The 18797-nt window shown below is 41.4% G+C and overlaps 1 protein-coding gene across 1 annotated transcript in view; it reads left to right on the top strand.

Annotated features, from left to right (window-relative positions):
• LOC139750246 (patched domain-containing protein 3-like) overlaps positions 1 to 17825 on the top strand; it is a 106725-nt gene extending 88900 nt beyond the window's left edge. Inside the window, exon 20 of the mRNA XM_071664761.1 lies at positions 6173 to 17825. Within this exon, the coding sequence (XP_071520862.1) occupies positions 6173 to 6394 (222 nt within the window). The 3' untranslated portion in view covers positions 6395 to 17825. The remainder of the gene's footprint in view (positions 1 to 6172) is intronic.
• The last annotated feature ends 972 nt before the right edge of the window (positions 17826 to 18797 follow it).

The following is an 18797-nucleotide window of genomic DNA, read 5'->3' as shown; positions in this document are numbered from 1 at the left end:
AATTTGGTCTCCCACTATATATATATATATATATATATATATATATATATTTATTTTTATTATTATACTTTGTCACTGTCTCCCGCGTTTGCGAGGTAGCGCAAGGAAACAGACGAAAGAAATGGCCCAACCCCCCCCATACACATGTATATACATACGTCCACACGCAAATATACATACCTACACAGCTTTCCATGGTTTACCCCAGACGCTTCACATGCCTTGATTCAATCCACTGACAGCACGTCAACCCCGGTATACCACATCGCTCCAATTCACTCTATTCCTTGCCCTCCTTTCACCCTCCTGCATGTTCAGGCCCCGATCACACAAAATCTTTTTCACTCCATCTTTCCACCTCCAATTTGGTCTCCCTCTTCTCCTCGTTCCCTCCACCTCCGACACATATATCCTCTTGGTCAATCTTTTCTCACTCATTCTCTCCATGTGCCCAAACCACTTCAAAACACCCTCTTCTGCTCTCTCAACCACGCTCTTTTTATTTCCACACATCTCTCTTACCCTTACGTTACTCACTCGATCAAACCACCTCACACCACACATTGTCCTCAAACATCTCATTTCCAGCACATCCATCCTCCTGCGCACAACTCTATCCATAGTCCACGCCTCGCAACCATACAACATTGTTGGAACCACTATTCCTTCAAACATACCCATTTTTGCTTTCCGAGATAATGTTCTCGACTTCCACACATTCTTCAAGGCTCCCAGAATTTTCGCCCCCTCCCCCACCCTATGATCCACTTCCGCTTCCATGGTTCCATCCGCTGCCAGATCCACTCCCAGATATCTAAAACACTTCACTTCCTCCAGTTTTTCTCCATTCAAACTCACCTCCCAATTGACTTGACCCTCAACCCTACTGTACCTAATAACCTTGCTCTTATTCACATTTACTCTTGACTTTCTTCTTCCACACACTTTACCAAACTCAGTCACCAGCTTCTGCAGTTTCTCACATGAATCAGCCACCAGCGCTGTATCATCAGCAAACAACAACTGACTCACTTCCCAAGCTCTCTCATCCCCAACAGACTTCATACTTGCCCCTCTTTCCAAAACTCTTGCATTTACCTCCCTAACAACCCCATCCATAAACAAATTAAACAACCATGGAGACATCACACACCCCTGCCGCAAACCTACATTCACTGAGAACCAATCACTTTCCTCTCTTCCTACACGTACACATGCCTTACATCCTCTATAAAAACTTTTCACTGCTTCTAACAACTTTCCTCCCACACCATATATTCTTAATACCTTCCACAGAGCATCTCTATCAACTCTATCATATGCCTTCTCCAGATCCATAAATGCTACATACAAATCCATTTGCTTTTCTAAGTATTTCTCACATACATTCTTCAAAGCAAACACCTGATCCACACATCCTCTACCACTTCTGAAACCACACTGCTCTTCCCCAATCTGATGCTCTGTACATGCCTTCACCCTCTCAATCAACACCCTCCCATATAATTTACCAGGAATACTCAACAAACTTATACCTCTGTAATTTGAGCACTCACTCTTATCCCCTTTGCCTTTGTACAATGGCACTATGCACGCATTCCGCCAATCCTCAGGCACCTCACCATGAGTCATACATACATTAAATAACCTTACCAACCAGTCAACAATACAGTCACCCCCTTTTTTAATAAATTCCACTGCAATACCATCCAAACCTGCTGCCTTGCCAGCTTTCATCTTCCGCAAAGCTTTCACTACCTCTTCTCTGTTTACCAAATCATTTTCCCTAACCCTCTCACTTTGCACACCACCTCGACCAAAACACCCTATATCTGCCACTCTATCATCAAACACATTCAACAAACCTTCAAAATACTCACTCCATCTCCTTCTCACATCACCACTACTTGTTATCACCTCCCCATTTGCACCCTTCACTGAAGTTCCCATTTGCTCCCTTGTCTTACGCACTTTATTTACCTCCTTCCAGAACATCTTTTTATTCTCCCTAAAATTTAATGATAGAAGCAGAAGTGAGTCACAAGGTGGGGGAATGGGCGAAGGTTCTGGGAGCATTGAAGAATTTGTGAAAGGTGAGAACCTTATCTTGGAGAGAAAAATGGGTATGTTTGCAGTAATAGTGGTTCCAACAATGCTATATGGTTGCAAGGCTTGGGCTATATATAGGGCTGTACAAAGGAGGGTTGATGTGTTGGAAATGAAATGTTTGAGGACTTTATGTGGTGTGAAGTGGTTTGATCGAGTAAGTAATGAAAGGGTAAGAGAGATGTGTGGTAATAAAAAGGGTGTAGTTGAGAGAGCAGAGGAGGGTGTGTTGAAATGATTTGGACACCTGGAGAGAATGGGTGAGGAAAGGTTGACAAAGAGGATATATGTGTCAGAGGTGGCAGGAACAAGGAGAAGCAGGAGACCAAATTGGAGGTGAAAGGATGGAGTGAAAAAGATTTTGAACGATCAGAGCCTGACCAGACTGGAGGGTGAAAGGTGTGCAAGGAATAGAGTGAATTGAAACGATGTTGCATAATGGGGTCAGCGTGCTGTCAATGAACTGAATCAGGGCATATGAAGTGTCTGGGGTAAACCATGGAAAGGGATGTGGAAAGGGAGCTGTGGTTTCAGTGTATTACACATGACAGCTAGAGATTGAGTGTGAGCAAATGTGGCCTATTTTTGTCTTTTCTTGGCACTACCTCGCTGTGGGGGGCCTATTTCTTGCGTGGTGGGGTAGCGACAGGAATGGATGAAGGCAGCAAGTGTATGTGTCTGTGTATCTATATATGTATATGTTGATATGTATATGTAAGTATATGTGCGTGTATGGACATTTATGTATTTATATATGTGTATACGAGTGGTTGGGCCATTCTTCGTCTGTTTCCTTGTGCTACCTTGCTGACGCGGGAAACCGGTTAAGTATAGTAATAATAATAGTGAATGTAGGTTTGCGGCAGGGGTGTGTGATGTCTCCATGGTTGTTTAATTTGTTTATGGATGGGGTTGTTAGGGAGGTAAATGCAAGAGTTTTGGAAAGAGGGGCAAGTGTGAAGTCTGTTGGGGATGAGAGAGCTTGGGAAGTGAGTCAGTTGTTGTTCGCTGATGATACAGCGCTGGTGGCTGATTCATGTGAGAAACTGCAGAAGCTGGTGACAGAGTTTGGTAAAGTGTGTGGAAGAAGAAAGTTAAGAGTAAATGTGAATAAGAGCAAGGTTATTAGATACAGTAGGGTTGAGGGTCAAGTCAATTGGGAGGTGAGTTTGAATGGAGAAAAACTGGAGGAAGTGAAGTGTTTTAGATATCTGGGAGTGGATCTGGCAGCGGATGGAACCATGGAAGCGGAAGTGGATCATAGGGTGGGGGAGGGGGCGAAAATTCTGGGGGCCTTGAAGAATGTGTGGAAGTCGAGAACATTATCTCGGAAAGCAAAAATGGGTATGTTTGAAGGAATAGTGGTTCCAACAATGTTGTATGGTTGCGAGGCGTGGGCTATGGATAGAGTTGTGCGCAGGAGGATGGATGTGCTGGAAATGAGATGTTTGAGGACAATGTGTGGTGTGAGGTGGTTTGATCGAGTAAGTAACGTAAGGGTAAGAGAGATGTGTGGAAATAAAAAGAGCGTGGTTGAGAGAGCAGAAGAGGGTGTATTGAAGTGGTTTGGGCACATGGAGAGAATGAGTGAGGAAAGATTGACCAAGAGGATATATGTGTCGGAGGTGGAGGGAACGAGGAGAAGAGGGAGACCAAATTGGAGGTGGAAAGATGGAGTGAAAAAGATTTTGTGTGATCGGGGCCTGAACATGCAGGAGGGTGAAAGGAGGGCAAGGAATAGAGTGAATTGGAGCGATGTGGTATACCGGGGTTGACGTGCTGTCAGTGGATTGAATCAAGGCATGTGAAGCGTCTGGGGTAAACCATGGAAAGCTGTGTAGGTATGTATATTTGCGTGTGTGGACGTATGTATATACATGTGTAGGGGGGGTTGGGCCATTTCTTTCGTCTGTTTCCTTGCGCTACCTCGCAAACGCGGGAGACAGCGACAAAGTATAATAAATGAAATATAAAATAAATAAAATTTGCAGTCTCTATAATTGTTACTATGACTTAAATTGTTATCATTGAGTACAAACTGTGATTAATCTTTTAAGAGGTTGAGAAATGTGGCAAGGATTACTTGAGGCAACCAGTAGTTTGTATACCTTATATTTTTCTTGCTTTCTGTAGAGCTTACAGAAGGCTTACTCTTCTTATATAAAAGTACACTCTTTTTCTGAACTTTTTGCACACATGTTCACAAATTCCAGTGTCAATGAGGATGTGCTAAGAACAGATGAAGAAATGGCCTCATGCATTCACATCCTCTCTATAGATGTCCTGTAAAATGCACTTCCAGGACCCCCATCTGCAACCAGGCCCCACAGACCTTTCCATGGTTCCCCTGACCACTTCATCTGCAATTTCAGCCTATTGAAAGCACATTGTCCCTTGTATAACACATAGCTCAAGTTTGCTGTATCTCTTGCCTGCCTCACCTCCTGCATGTTCAAGCCCGAGCCTTCAAAGCTTCTTTCACTCCAACATTCCACCTTCTCCTTAGTTTACCCCTTTTTCTTATTCCCCCTACTTCTGACATGTAAAATTAAAATTCCTTTGTTGATATGTATAGATTTACTAAATTGTATGTGACTGTCTAACTAGTGATACCAGTTTTCTTTCTGTTGAGTTGGACTGACCTATTTAGATACAGAAATCTGAGTATAATTGTGCCTTTCTTAGTTTTCTCTTAGTCCTGTACCTCTTGTACAGTTATCAACCCGTTTCTAGATCTGCTGTAAATGACAATCTTCCTGAGTTACCTTGCACCAGTCTTCCCCTCTGCCTGAAATCATAGTTCCCTCAGTCTGCTCCAAGCCATAGTATCCTTCCTGTCTACTTGAACCATAGTTCTTTTCATGTGGCATAATCTTATATTTCAGACTACCATAATCTTCACTTCTTTCAGGCTGTCCCATGCCACAGTCCCCTTAGTTGTCTCAAACTCATACCACAGTCCCCTTAGTTGTCTCAAACTCATAATTTTCTTAATGTGGCTGTCTTTTTTATCTACCATAAACCATAGTCCTATTGGTCTGTCTTTCACTAATGTCCTCTTGGTTTTCTATCAAGCATCATCCTCATGGTCTACTGTACTATGATCACAGTCCTCTCAAGTCTTTATTTAATAACATCATAGGTCTTTTGGTCTTCTCATACCTTTAAACCATAGTTCTCTTATTTTGTCCAAGACTACACTCATCATAATCAAAATCAATAACTTTCACTATTTCACAGTACTTACCTCTTCATTGACAATATCAACCTACCACAGTATCCTGTCAGACACCATAATTGATGTATACCTTGATGAGTGCAGAATCAGCTAAGAATGAATGATTACATTTCTGTCTTATCCTCATACACTTTTTTTTCCACTACCTAGCAGGGCTACTTTAGCTTTTTTCCATCCCCAAATGCCATTATCTTTCAGGATTACAGGTCTTCAGTCTATACAACACTCTCATCCATATCTCTGACACCTATTCCTCTGGGAACTCTCATCGAGAGGGTGGCCATGGCAAAGGAGTCTTTTCCCTATCTCTGTCCTTGCATGCCTCCTTTGCATATGCCATTCCATGCATTCTTCCCTCATTTCTCTTTCTCCAGTATTCTTCCTCTGTATTTCCCCATATCACTGGTGGTCTTCCTCTCATACCAATCTCTATCATACATTCTCCTTGTAAACTCTCATATTCAGCCATTTGCAACTTACCCTTTGTTTTATTCAGATCAGTGCACTTCTTTAGGCAGTTTCCTCATCTTGTTTGATCTCTGTGTTACTTAAAACACGATTTGCTTGATACAAAGCCCAGTCAATGTGGCAGGCAAGTTGTCAGAGGTAAAAAGGGTTTGCTTGCTCTGGTGACCATTCATCGTTTCAGTGTATTTATCTTGAAAGTGACCTGGTTGATATCTTTGTCAAGGTTATTTAAGTCACTTGGATGAGGTAAACATTCCTTCTAGCCTCACACTTGCTACCCTAGATTTACCTTCAGTGTTCCATATCAGCTAGAGCAGTGTATTAGAATCACTCAACTCCCCTTTGTCATCTTGCCTCCAGATATTCTTTGGCGTGTTTGTGTTCGGTGTGTTCCATGGCTTGGTGTTCCTGCCTGTGCTGCTGAGCCTTATAGGCCCTGCTCCCTACCAGACCAACTTGCACCTCATCCAGGAGGGCGATGATGAAGACTGTCCTAAAATCCAGGGTAACCTCACTCAGCGAGTAATGGAGGCTGATGAACAAGCTGATGAACAAGCCTATATTCAAGTGCCAACAGACTAGGAAATGATTTGCCAAGAAGTGTTAGCTTAGAAAGTAAAGGACTTCATATTGTGCATATCAAATTAACTGGCACAGCGTAAGTGTTGCTCCTAAAAGCAGTGATTTGGAAAAACTAGGGTTAATAGGGGCTATTTATGACTGATGATTGAAATCCCTGCTTACAAAAGTCAGAACAACACCTATACGATTTTAGTCTCAAATAAACAACACATGCTTTCCTCTTGGGGAAAGATGTCAGCTTTGCTGTGATTTACACTTTAAATCTAATTTTCTAATTCAGGAGAAACCAATTTCTTCAGTGAGCCACATTCACACTTCATAATTAAACAAACTCAACCAAAGGTGAAAGATAAAGCTGATAACAGTCTTTGGAATTCTTTAACTATTAAGAACATGATTTGCTCATTGATAAAAAGTAAGGTTGGTATTACATTATCACCTTGTTAGAATGATCAGGGTTTATTACTCATTTAAGTGAAACAAGTTATTTTGTCCTCAATGACTTGTAAAGTGAATTGCTGATAGTTAACAAGGATGTGGATGGTCATTTACAAACATGAATAGATTCTCTTATTTCATTGATGATAAATTCCTGTGATATATATATAGTTAAAAACAAGTATGAAGTCTGTTGGGGATGAGAGAGCTTGGGAAGTGAGTCAGTTGTTGTTCGCTGATGATACAGCGCTGGTGGCGGATTCATGTGAGAAACTGCAGAAGCTGGTGACGGAGTTTGGTAAAGTGTGTGGAAGAAGAAAGTTAAGAGTAAATGTCAATAAGAGCAAGGTTATTAGGTACAGTAGGGTTGAGGGTCAAGTCAATTGGGAGGTGAGTTTGAATGGTGAGAGGCTGGAGGAAGTGAAGTGTTTTAGATATCTGGGAGTGGATCTGTCAGCGGATGGAACCATGGAAGCGGAAGTGGATCATAGGGTGGGGGAGGGGGCGAAAATTTTGGGAGCCTTGAAAAATGTGTGGAAGTCGAGAACATTATCCCGGAAAGCAAAAATGGGTATGTTTGAAGGAATAGTAGTTCCAACAATGTTGTATGGTTGCGAGGCGTGGGCTATGGATAGAGTTGTGCGTAGGAGGATGGATGTGCTGGAAATGAGATGTTTGAGGACAATGTGTGGTGTGAGGTGGTTTGATCGAGTAAGTAACGTAAGGGTAAGAGAGATGTGTGGAAATAAAAAGAGCGTGGTTGAGAGAGCAGAAGAGGGTGTTTTGAAGTGGTTTGGGCACATGGAGAGAATGAGTGAGGAAAGATTGACCAAGAGGATATATGTGTCGGAGGTGGAGGGAACGAGGAGAAGAGGGAGACCAAATTGGAGGTGGAAAGATGGAGTGAAAAGGATTTTGTGTGATCGGGGCCTGAACATGCAGGAGGGTGAAAGGAGGGCAAGGAATAGAGTGAATTGGAGCGATGTGGTATACAGGGGTTGACGTGCTGTCAGTGGATTGAATCAAGGCATGTGAAGCGTCTGGGGTAAACCATGGAAAGCTGTGTAGGTATGAATATTTGCGTGTGTGGACGTGTGTATGTACATGTGTATGGGGGGGGGGGGGTTGGGCCATTTCTTTCGTCTGTTTCCTTGCGCTACCTCGCAAACGCGGGAGACAGCGACAAAGTATAAAAAAAAAAAAAAAAAAAAAAAAAAAAAAAAAACAATTGCCCTATTGCAGTCAAAGCACATCCTTAGCCACTCCTGGCTGCACAACAAAGTCCTTAACATCTGGAAACTTGCTAACTTAATACCTATTTCAAATCCTACATCAATATATCACATTTATCCTTGGTATCCAAACTATGAAAAAATAATCTCCAACAGAATCAAACATAACGTCCCACTTTCACCCACACAACATAGCTTCACACATAAACACTACCACCAAATTGAGCTCACACAACATATCTTTGATGATGGATTCAACTGACCACAGTGCCTCCCACATAAGACACTGGCAAACCATTTGACTCTATCTCTCTACACATCCTTGTACAAAAAATGCTTGACACCACCCTCCACAACGATGACAAAAAGTGGTTAGTTGACTTCATAGCCACCCACCATACCAAAGATTCAGTTTCTTCAACTGGAAAACACCGAGTACAATGGAGTTCCATAAGGATCAGTTCTTTCTCCAATCCCCTTCAGCCTTCCTACATAACCTCCCATTACCTCAGGCAGACCTCAACATAAGTGCCTTTCAAATGCAGACAACCTCACAATCACATCACAACACCTCTGACTTCACAGGAGCAACATTAAACATGCAGCAGCACTTAACACAATTGGAACAATGGCTCACCAAGAATAGATTGCATCTCCATAGAAGTCTTCAGTCACTCTTTTTAACTCCAGATAGACAGGAATCAAGCTCACACCCTCTAGGGTAGGGGAGAAAGAAGTGTTTACATGTATTCCTGCATGTTGAAGGTGACTAAAGGGGCTTGAACCCCCCCTTCTTGTATTTCAGTTTCTAGAAGTTGGAACAGAGTAAGGAGCCAAGTGGAGAGAGAGTGTTCATTCTCCTTGAAGGATAAGGCTGGGGTATCTGAATGTGTGGATGTAACCAAGATAAAAAGAAGGGAGATAAGTATTATGAGGAAAAAAGCTGGATGTTGTGGCACTGAGTGAAACAAAGCTCAAGGATGAAAAGGAAGAATAGTTTGGAAGTAACTTACAAGCAATGTTAGGTGTTGGTATGATGGCAAGAGCTAAAGAAAGGGTGGCACTACTACTGAATTAGTTGTGGGAGTGTTTGTATGGAAGCAAGCTGCAGACTGATGTGGGTAAAAATGAAAGTGGATTGCAAGAGATGGGTGATTATTCACCTGGCCTTGAAAACTGTCATGAGAGAAAAGTGTTTTGGGAGCAACTGAGGGAGTGTGTCAGCAGTTTTAATGCAAATAACCGGTTATTAATGGGCGACTTAAATTTGAAGGAGTAATGTTGCAGATAACTTGAGGAGTATGGGATGTTCAGTGAAGTGACTGGAAATGATGAACAGCTTATGAAGTTGTATGCAGAGAAAGGGCTAATGGTTGGGAATACCTAGTTTAAGAAGAGGGACATACACAAGTATGCATATGTTTGTAGGAAAGATGTCCAGCATACATTACTGGATTACATTCTAATTAATAGGTATACAGAAGACACTTTTGGATGTGAATGTGTTAAGAGCAGCAGCTACTGGGATGTCTGATCAGTACCTTGTGGAAGTAAGAATGAAAATTTGTAGAGATTTTCAGAAAAGAGGAAACTATGGATAGGAAAAGAGTGATGGAGGTTAGTGAGCTTAGAAAAGAAACTTGTGTGAAGAAATACTCAGAGATTGTGTGTAGAATGGCAAAAGGTGAGAGTAAAGATAGGGGAATGGTTAAGGAATGGGAGTTATTAAGGGAATAATGCTGGCATACGTGAGCGAAGTGTATGGCATGCTTAAGGTGGGGGTAGGCAGGTTAGACAGAGTATAGATTGGTGGGATGACGCAGTAAAGTTGCTAGTGAAAGAAAAGAGTATGGGTGATACAAGGAAGGAGTGAAGATGCATTGCATGGTAAGTGTATAAAAGAAATTGGTTGGAGGTAAAGAGGAAGATGCAGAGGTTGAAAAAGAGGGCAAATGAGAGTTGGGGTGAGCACCTATCAGTAAATTTTAGGGCGAATAAGATGTTTTGGATGGAGGTAAATAGTGTATGAAAAACAAGAACAAATGAAACATCACTGAAGGGGGGAAAATGGGGAAGTGGTAACTGGTAGAGATGAAGTAAGAAGGTGATGGAGTGAGTACTGTTGAATGTGTTTAATGATAGGATGACAGATTTAGGGTGTTTGGGTTGGGAGTGAATCATGGAAAGTGGTTTGACGATGAGGTCATGGCCTTGCATAAGATGAAGTGTAGTAAGTTGGCTGGGGTGGATAGTTATTGTAGTTGAATTTTTTCAGAAAGAGGATAATTGTGTTGTTGATTATTTAGTTAGGATTTTCAAAGTAGGTACGGATCATGACGAGGTGCTTGAGGATTGGCAGAATGTATGTATAGTGTCGTTGTATAAGGAAAGGAGGACAAGGTTGTTTGAAGTACAGAGGAATATGTTTGGTGAGTGAACTTAGTAAGTTGTATGGGAGCAAGGCAATTTAAAAGGTGAATGCACGTACAAAGCATCAGACAGGAGGAAGTTTTTTCAGAAGTGGGAAAGGATGTATGATAAATACTTGGAGAAACAGAAGGATTTGTATGTGAAATTCATATATCTGGAGAAAGCATATGATAGGGTTGATAGAGATGCCTTGTGAAAATGTAAAGAATATGTGGTGTAAGAGGAAAGCTGCAAGCAGCCAAGATAATGGCAAAACACAGCTAATGCAATAGAAAATATTAATACCTTTGAATGCAAATGGAAAATCAAAACATATAAAGTTCAAAATAATACCAATTGCAAAATTAAAAAATGACCCAATACTAGTCCCAGAAGACCTGTATCCATATGGCAGAGAATATTACAACCACAGGTATAACCAGATTCATAACAAAAAGTAGGAAGAACATAAGGGATATTTATATACAACACTGATAAGATCAGCGATGAAATATTCATTGATACTGAAAAGTAGGAAGAACATAAGGGATATTTATATACAACACTGATAAGATCAGCGATGAAATATTCATTGATACTGTTACATGCAATAAAGTTAACCATTATGAGGAAATTACAAGAACTAAACAAAGCTATGAAACTAATATTTAACAAGATATCCAGAAATTATCAGAAGTGAAGAACTGCATCAAAGAGCAAATTTACCACCAATGAATATATTACGTCATGACAAAAACATGGGAAAAAATTGAAGAACAAAATACAGAAATATTTCAAAAATGGATAATAGAAAGAGAAGATAATCTAGAAAAAAGCCATCACTGGTTCTAAAAATGTAGACAAATAAAATATAACACCAAAATATGTACATAAAAGATGAGGCAAGCAACCAGAAACACAAGGATCTGACCTCCAACTTTACTTCAGCCACAACAGCAGCAGTGAGAAGTCTTCAAAGGTGTAATGCATGTGTACAAGTACGAAGAGATGAGCAGTTCCAGGCGAAATTTGGTCTATGGCAGGGATGTGATGTCATCAAGGGTGTTTTGTGTGTTTATGGATGGGGATGAGGGGGCCTAGGAAGTGATTCAGTTGTTTGGCAATTACACTGCACTGGTGGCAGATTCGAGTAAGAAACTGTAAAAGTTGGTGCCAGCTTTGTAGTGTGTAAAAGGAGGAGGTTAAGGGTAAATGTGAAGACAAACAAGGTTATTAGGTTTATTAGGGTCAGGGACAGGTTAGTTGGGGTATGAGTTTGAATGGAGAAAATTTGGAGGAAGTCAAATGTTTTAGATATCTGGGAGTGGACATGGCAGCAAATGGAACCATGAAAGATGAAGAAAGCGAAGGTTATGGCAGCACTGAAGAACACTGGAAAGAGAGGCCGTTATTTGGGAGGGCAAAAATGGATATGTCTAAAGGTATAGTAGTCCCAGCAATATTGTATGGATGCAAGTAATGGGCAACAGATGAGAATATGCACAAAAGTTTGAAACTGTTAGGAATGTAATGTTTGAGGACAAACATTTTTAAGGACATTTTTGTTCTCCAGCATTAAAAGTGAATTACAAAGAAAGGTTAGAGGTCTTAAATTTGCCCACTTTGGAAGAGAAAAGGGTGATGAGTGATCTGATCACCACCTAAGTTTTTCAAGCAAAATTGATACAACAACCAGATAGCATCATATGAAATTAAAGAGACAAAAGATGTGAAAAAGTATTGCTATAGTGTAAGAATGACATGAAGGGAACGAAATGACTAAGACATGAAAGACGCAGCTGCAAAAAGTTGCACAATTACACAAAATGACTGGGGGCCCCATGAGTGTAAAACTCCCTCAGCATATACTAAAAATTGTCAAATAGAACACCACAAGATGTCAGTACTTGAGATTCCTCCACTACTGTCTGTAAAAGCAGTGTATGGAATGATGATTATATGAAAAAGTTATTAATTTTATGGTTTATATGAATATGGTAAAGTGTGTGAAAGAAGAAAGTTAAGAGTAAAGGTGAATAAGAGCAAGGTTATTAGGTACAGTAGGGTTGAGGGTCAAGTCAATTGGGAGGTAAGTTTGAATGGAGAAAAACTGGAGGAAGTAAAGTGTTTTAGATATCTGGGAGTGGATCTGGCAGCGGATGGAACCATGGAAGCGGAAGTAAATCATAGGGTGGGGGAGGGGGCGAAAATCCTAGGAGCCTTGAAGAATGTGTTGAAGTCGAGAACATTATCTCGGAAAGCAAAAATGGGTATGTTTGAAGGAATAGTGGTTCCAACAATGTTGTATGGTTGCGAGGCGTGGGCTATGGATAGAGTTGTGTGCAGGAGGGTGGATGTGCTGGAAATGAGATGTTTGAGGACAATATGTGGTGTGAGGTGGTTTGATCGAGTACGTAATGTAAGGGTAAGAGAGATGTGTGGAGATAAAAAGAGCGTGGTTGAGAGAGCAGAAGAGGGTGTTTTGAAATGGTTTGGGCACATGGAGAGAATGAGTGAGGAAAGATTGACCAAGGGGATATATGTGTCGGAGGTGGAGGGAATGAGGAGAAGTGGGAGACTAAATTTTAGGTGGAAAGATGGAGTGTAAAAGATTTTGAGTGATCGGGGCCTGAACATGCAGGAGGGTGAAAGGCGGGGAAGAAATAGAGTGAATTGGATCGATGTGGTATACCAGGGTCGACGTGCTGTCAATGGATTGAATCAGGGCATGTGAAGTGTCTGGGGTACACCATGGAAAGTCCTGTGGGGCCTGGATGTGGAAAGGGAGCTGTGGTTTCGGGCATTATTGCATGACAACTGGAGACTGTGTGTGAGGGAATGGGGCCTTTGTTGTCTTTTCCTGGCGCTGCCTCGCGCACATGAGGGGCGAGGGGGATGTTATTCCGTGTGTGACGGGGTGGCGATGGGGGTGAGTAGGGGCAGACAGTGTGAATTGTGTGCATGTGTGTATATGTGTGTGTATATATGTGTGTACATTGGGATGTGTGGGTGTGTATGTTTGCGTGTGTGGACGTGTGTGTGTGTGCATGTGTGTGGGGGTGGGTTGGGCCATTTCTTTCATCTGTTTCCTTGCGCTACCTTGCAGGCGCGGGAGACAGCGACAAAGCAAAATAAATAAATACATAAATGAATATATGACTAATGGATTCCCCAATGGACAGTGGAAAGGTGTAGGATTAACAGTGTAAAACTCTAACGTTGCTGCAGTTTAAAGCTATGACATTACTAGGGTAATGCTATAACACCACTAAAAAACTCATATTATCTGTATTCACCTTTTTAACAATTTTATAGATATTCATTGCCAACAATAATGCCTATAAGCATTCTAGTTCTGTTCTTGCTCTAGCTCTGCCTTTTACAAACATAGTTCCTGATGAACTTCATTTGAGAAGTATAATGTATACAACCTTTCCTCTTGTCCCATATTTATCAGTCACCCTCTGTATTGCTTGTAATATAAGAGAGTAGATGTGTACATCTGTAATACTTTGTCAAATGACTGACCTTCACTACAACATATTGTTTTTAAAACATTTAGCATAAAATTATATCCAAACAAAGTTATCTTTAAAGGGCTGTAATGTGGGATGATCTATCTGTTGTCTACTCACCACCATGTCTTACTCAGGTCACAGGTGCTCTGTCTTTAAACACACATTTTTCTTATCCTGCTTCAGTGAAAAACGTAAGGTTCACAAACTTTCTTCATCAGTTGCTGTGTATTGCACACACTTGTGTATGTGTGTGTGTGGGGCATCCCGTAAGTTGACACTAGAGATGCATCAGATGTCTGAATTCAGAGATCTGCGGATATGGATGCGTGTGTGGATACCATGCTTATGTATTTTGCTGATGTCAGTTTCTAAAAACTGCAGATGTCAGACTGTGACGTCCTCATGGATGCAGATGTTTTCAGGATATTTTGTGATATATTGTAATAGATCAAGAATAATTCATTCATTATAGAACATCATTCATTTTCAAATGGCAGCTACTTTCATTACAAAGTACTGTGTGATTGCAGTTTCTTATTGTTATAAGTTTCAACCACACAAGTTGTGTGTTACCAGGATGTGGGACGTTGACCTAACTTGTTGTGCATCCCACCAACCACTTCCTCCAACCTCCACCCTTTTGAATGATGTCATAGTAGATACTCATCTTTCCACCTTCGCAAACTGTCTTCACCTGTTCCTTTGACTCTTTTTTCCTTGAGATTCCTCTCAATATCTGCATTTCTCTCTTCTGCTTCGTTATCACTACTGGAAGCAAGAATAGAGCTCATTGTTTTATCCAGTGTTCCATAGGTGTTAGTTTTGTTAATTGTTTGCGTTTTGTTTTCTAGTTGGTTCGTTGCCTTCATTCGCCTTGGTGCTTAGCTGAGTCAGCTCTTTAGTCTGGCAACTGACAATTTCACTTGATCAGTGATGTGAGAAGAGGAAAAGAATTTACTTTAGTATCTTGGATAGGGGAGGAAGAATACTTCCCACGCATTCCTCACGTGTTGTAGAAGGCGACTAAAGGGAACGGGAGCGGGGGGCTAGAAACACTCCCCTCCTTGTATTTTAACTTCCTCCTTGTATTTTAACTTTCTAAAAGGGGAAACAGAAGAAGGAGTCATGCACCGAGTGCTCATCCTCCTGAAGGCTCATATTGGGGTGCCTAAATGTGTGTGGATGTAACCAAGATGAGAAAAAAGGAGAGATAGGTTGTATGTTTGAGGAAAGGAACCTGGATGTTTTGGCTTTGACTGAAACGAAGTTCAAGGGTAAAGGGGAAGAGTGGTTTGGGAATGTCTTGGGAGTAAAGTCGGGTTGGTGAGAGGACGAGAGCAAGGGAAGGAGTAGCACTACTGAAACAGGAATGGTGGGAGTATGTGATAGAGTGTAAGAAAGTAAATTCTAGATTGATATGGGTAAAACAAAGTTGATGGAGAGAGATGGGTGATTATTGGTGCATATGCACCTGGGCATGAGAAAAAAGATCATGTGAGGCAAGTGTTTTGGGAGCAGCTGAGAGAGTGTGTTAGTAGTTTTGATGCTCGAGACCAGGTATGGTGATGGGTGATTTGAATGCAAAGGTGAGTAATGTGACAGTTGAGGGAATAATTGGTGTACATGGGGTGGTCAGTGTTGTAAAGGAAATGGTGAAGAGCTTGTAGATTTCTGTGCTGAAAAAGGACTGGCGATTGGGAATACCTGGCTTAAAAAGAGAGATATACATAAGTATACATACTTAAGTAGGAGAGATGGCCAGAGAGCATTATTGGATTATGTGTTAATTGATAGTTGCGCGAGAGAGACTTTTGGATGTTAACGTGCTGAGAGGTGCAACTGGAGGGATGTCTGATCATTATCTTGTAGAGGCGAAAGTGAAGATTTGTAGAGGTTTTCAGAAAAGAAGAGAGAATGTTGGGGTGAAGAGAAAAGTGAGAGTAAGTGAGCTTGGTAAGGAGACTTGTGTGAGGAAGTACCAGGAGAGACTGAGTACAGAATGGAAAAAGGTAAGAATAAAGGACGTAAGGGGAGTGGGAGAGGAATGGGATGTTTTTAGGGAAGCAGTGATGGCTTGCGCAAAAGATGCTTGTGGTATGAGAAGTGTGGGAGGTGGGCAGATTAGAAAGGGTAGTGAGTGGTGGGATGATGAAGTAAGATTATTAGTAAAAGAGAAGAGAGGCATTTGGATGATTTTTGCAGGGAAAAAAGGCAAATGACTGGAAGATGTATAAAAGAAAGAGGCAGGAGGTGAAAAAGAGGGCAAATGAGAGTTGGGGTGAGAGAGTATCAATAAATTTAAGAGTAAAAAGATGTTTTGGAAGGAGGTAAATAAAGTGCATAAGACAAGGGAACAAATGGGAACATCATTGAAGGGGGCAAATGGGGAGGTGATAAGTAGTGGTGATGTGAGGAGATGGAGTGAGTATTTTCAAGGTATGTTGAATGTGTTTGATGATAGAGTGGCAGATATAGGGTGTTTTGTTTGAGGTGGTGTGCAAAGTGAGAAGGTTAGGGAGAATGATTTGGTAAACAGAGAAGATGTAGTAAAAGCTTTGTGGAAGATGAAAGCCGGCAAGGCGGCGGGTTTGGACGGTATTGCAGTGGAATTTATTAACAAAGGGGGCGACTGTATTGTTGACTGGTTGGTAAGGTTATTTAATGTATGTATGACTCATGGTGAGGTGCCTGAGGATTGGCGGTATGCTTGCATAGTGCCTTTGTACAAAGGCGAAGGGGATAAAAGCGAGTACTCAAATTACAGAGGTAAAAGTTTGTTGAGTATTCCTGGGAAATTATATGAGAGGGTATTGATTGAGAGGGTGAGGGCATGTACAGAGCATCAGATTGGGGAAGAGCAGTGTGGTTTCAGAAGTGGTAGGGGATGTGTGGATCAGGTGTTTGCTTTGAAGAATGTATGTGAGAAATACCTAGAAAAGCATATGGATTTGTTTGTAGCATTTATGGATCTGGAAGGCATATGAGAGTTGATAAGAGATGCTCTGTGGAAGGTATTAAGAATATATGGTGTGGGAGGCAAGTTGTTAGAAGCAGTGAAAAGTTTTTATCGAGGATGTAAGACGTGTACATGTAGGAAGAGAGGAAAGTCATTGGTTCTCAGTGAATGTTGGTTTGTGCCAGGGGTGTGTGATGTCTCCATGGTTGTTAAATTTGTTTATGGATGGGGTTGTTAGGGAGATGGATGCAAGAGTTTTGGAAAGAGGGGTAAGTAGGCAGTTTGTTGTGGAAGAGAGAACTTGGGAAGCGAGTCAGTTGTTGTTCACTGATGATACAGCGCTGGTGGCTGATTCGGGTGAGAAACTGCAGAAGTTGGTGACTGAGTTTGGTAAAGTGTGTGAAAGAAGAAAGTTGAGAGTAAATGTGAATAAGAGCAAGGTTATTAGGTACAGTAGGGTTGAGGGACAAGTCAGTTGGGAGGCAAGTTTAAATGGAGAAAAACTGGAGGAAGTGAAGTGTTTTAGATATCTAGGAGTGGATTTGGCAGTGGATGGAACCATGGAAGCGGAAGTGAATCATAGGGTGGGAGAGGGGGTGAAAGTTCTGGGAGTGTTGAAGAATGTGTGGAAGTTGAGAACATTATCTCGGAAAGCAAAAATGGGTATGTTTGAAGGAATGGTTGTTCCAACAATGATACATGGTTGCGAGGTGTGGGCTATAGATAGAGTTGTGCGGAGGAGGGTGGATGTGCTGAAAATGAGATGTCAAACAATATGTGGTGTGAGGTGGTTTGATTGAAAAAGTAATAAAAGGGTAAGAGAGATGTGTGGTAATAAAAAGAGTGTGGTTGAGAGAGCAGAAGAGGGTGTTTTGAAATGGTTTGGTAAAATGGAGAGAATGAGCGAGGAAAGAATGACATGGAGGATATGTGTGTCAGAGGTGGAGGGAACGAGAAGTGCGAGACCAAATTGGAGGTGGAAAGATGGAGTGAAAAAGATTTTGAGTGATTGGGGCCTGAACATGCAGGAGGGTGAAAGGCGTGCAAGGAATAGAGTGAATTGGAATGATGTGGTATACCAGGGTTGATGTGCTGTCAATGGATTTAATCAGGGCATGTGAAGTGTCTGAGGTAAACCACTGAGAGTTCTGTGGGGCCAGGATGTGGAAAGGGAGCTGTGGTTTCGGTGCATTATACACAACAGCTAGAGATTGAGTGTGAACGAATGTGGACTTTGTTGTCTTTTCCTAGCGCTACCTCGTGCACATGCAGGGAGAGGGGGTTGTTATTTCGTGTGGCAGGGTGGCGACGGGAATGAATAAGGGCAGACAGTATGAATTATGTACATGTGTAGGTGTGTGTATATATATGTATACGTTGAGATGTATATGTGCGTGTGTGGACGTGTATGTATATACATATGTGGGCGAGTTAGGCCATTTTTTCGTCTGTTTCCTTGCGCCACCTCGCTAACACAGGAGACAGCAACAAAGTATAATAAATAAATAAATAAAATCTTGGATCAAGGTATGTTGCAACTCTGTACTAATCTTTTTGCAGCATCAGTTCACAGTTTTTCATGATGTTTACTACCTGTGTTGCTTTTTTTTCCATCTTGGGGCAACTCGCTAGTTGATTTGATATCTGGTTCAGAGCCTTAAACTGAGGAATCAATTACTTTAGAAACTTCTGATGTGCTTGGCTGAAGAGTGATTTTCAAGGAAACTGCAAGAGGTATCACATCACCAACAGTAAATGTTGTCAATTTTTTTATATCATCATAAGGCCCTAGAGCTTTTGCACTTTTGGACATTATTAACCATTCAGTAGTGCTGAGTTGCTTTATTTTG

Source organism: Panulirus ornatus, chromosome 9, assembly GCF_036320965.1.
Source record: "Panulirus ornatus isolate Po-2019 chromosome 9, ASM3632096v1, whole genome shotgun sequence".
Lineage (NCBI taxonomy): Eukaryota > Metazoa > Arthropoda > Malacostraca > Decapoda > Palinuridae > Panulirus > Panulirus ornatus.
This window is presented reverse-complemented; position numbering and strand designations above follow the sequence as displayed.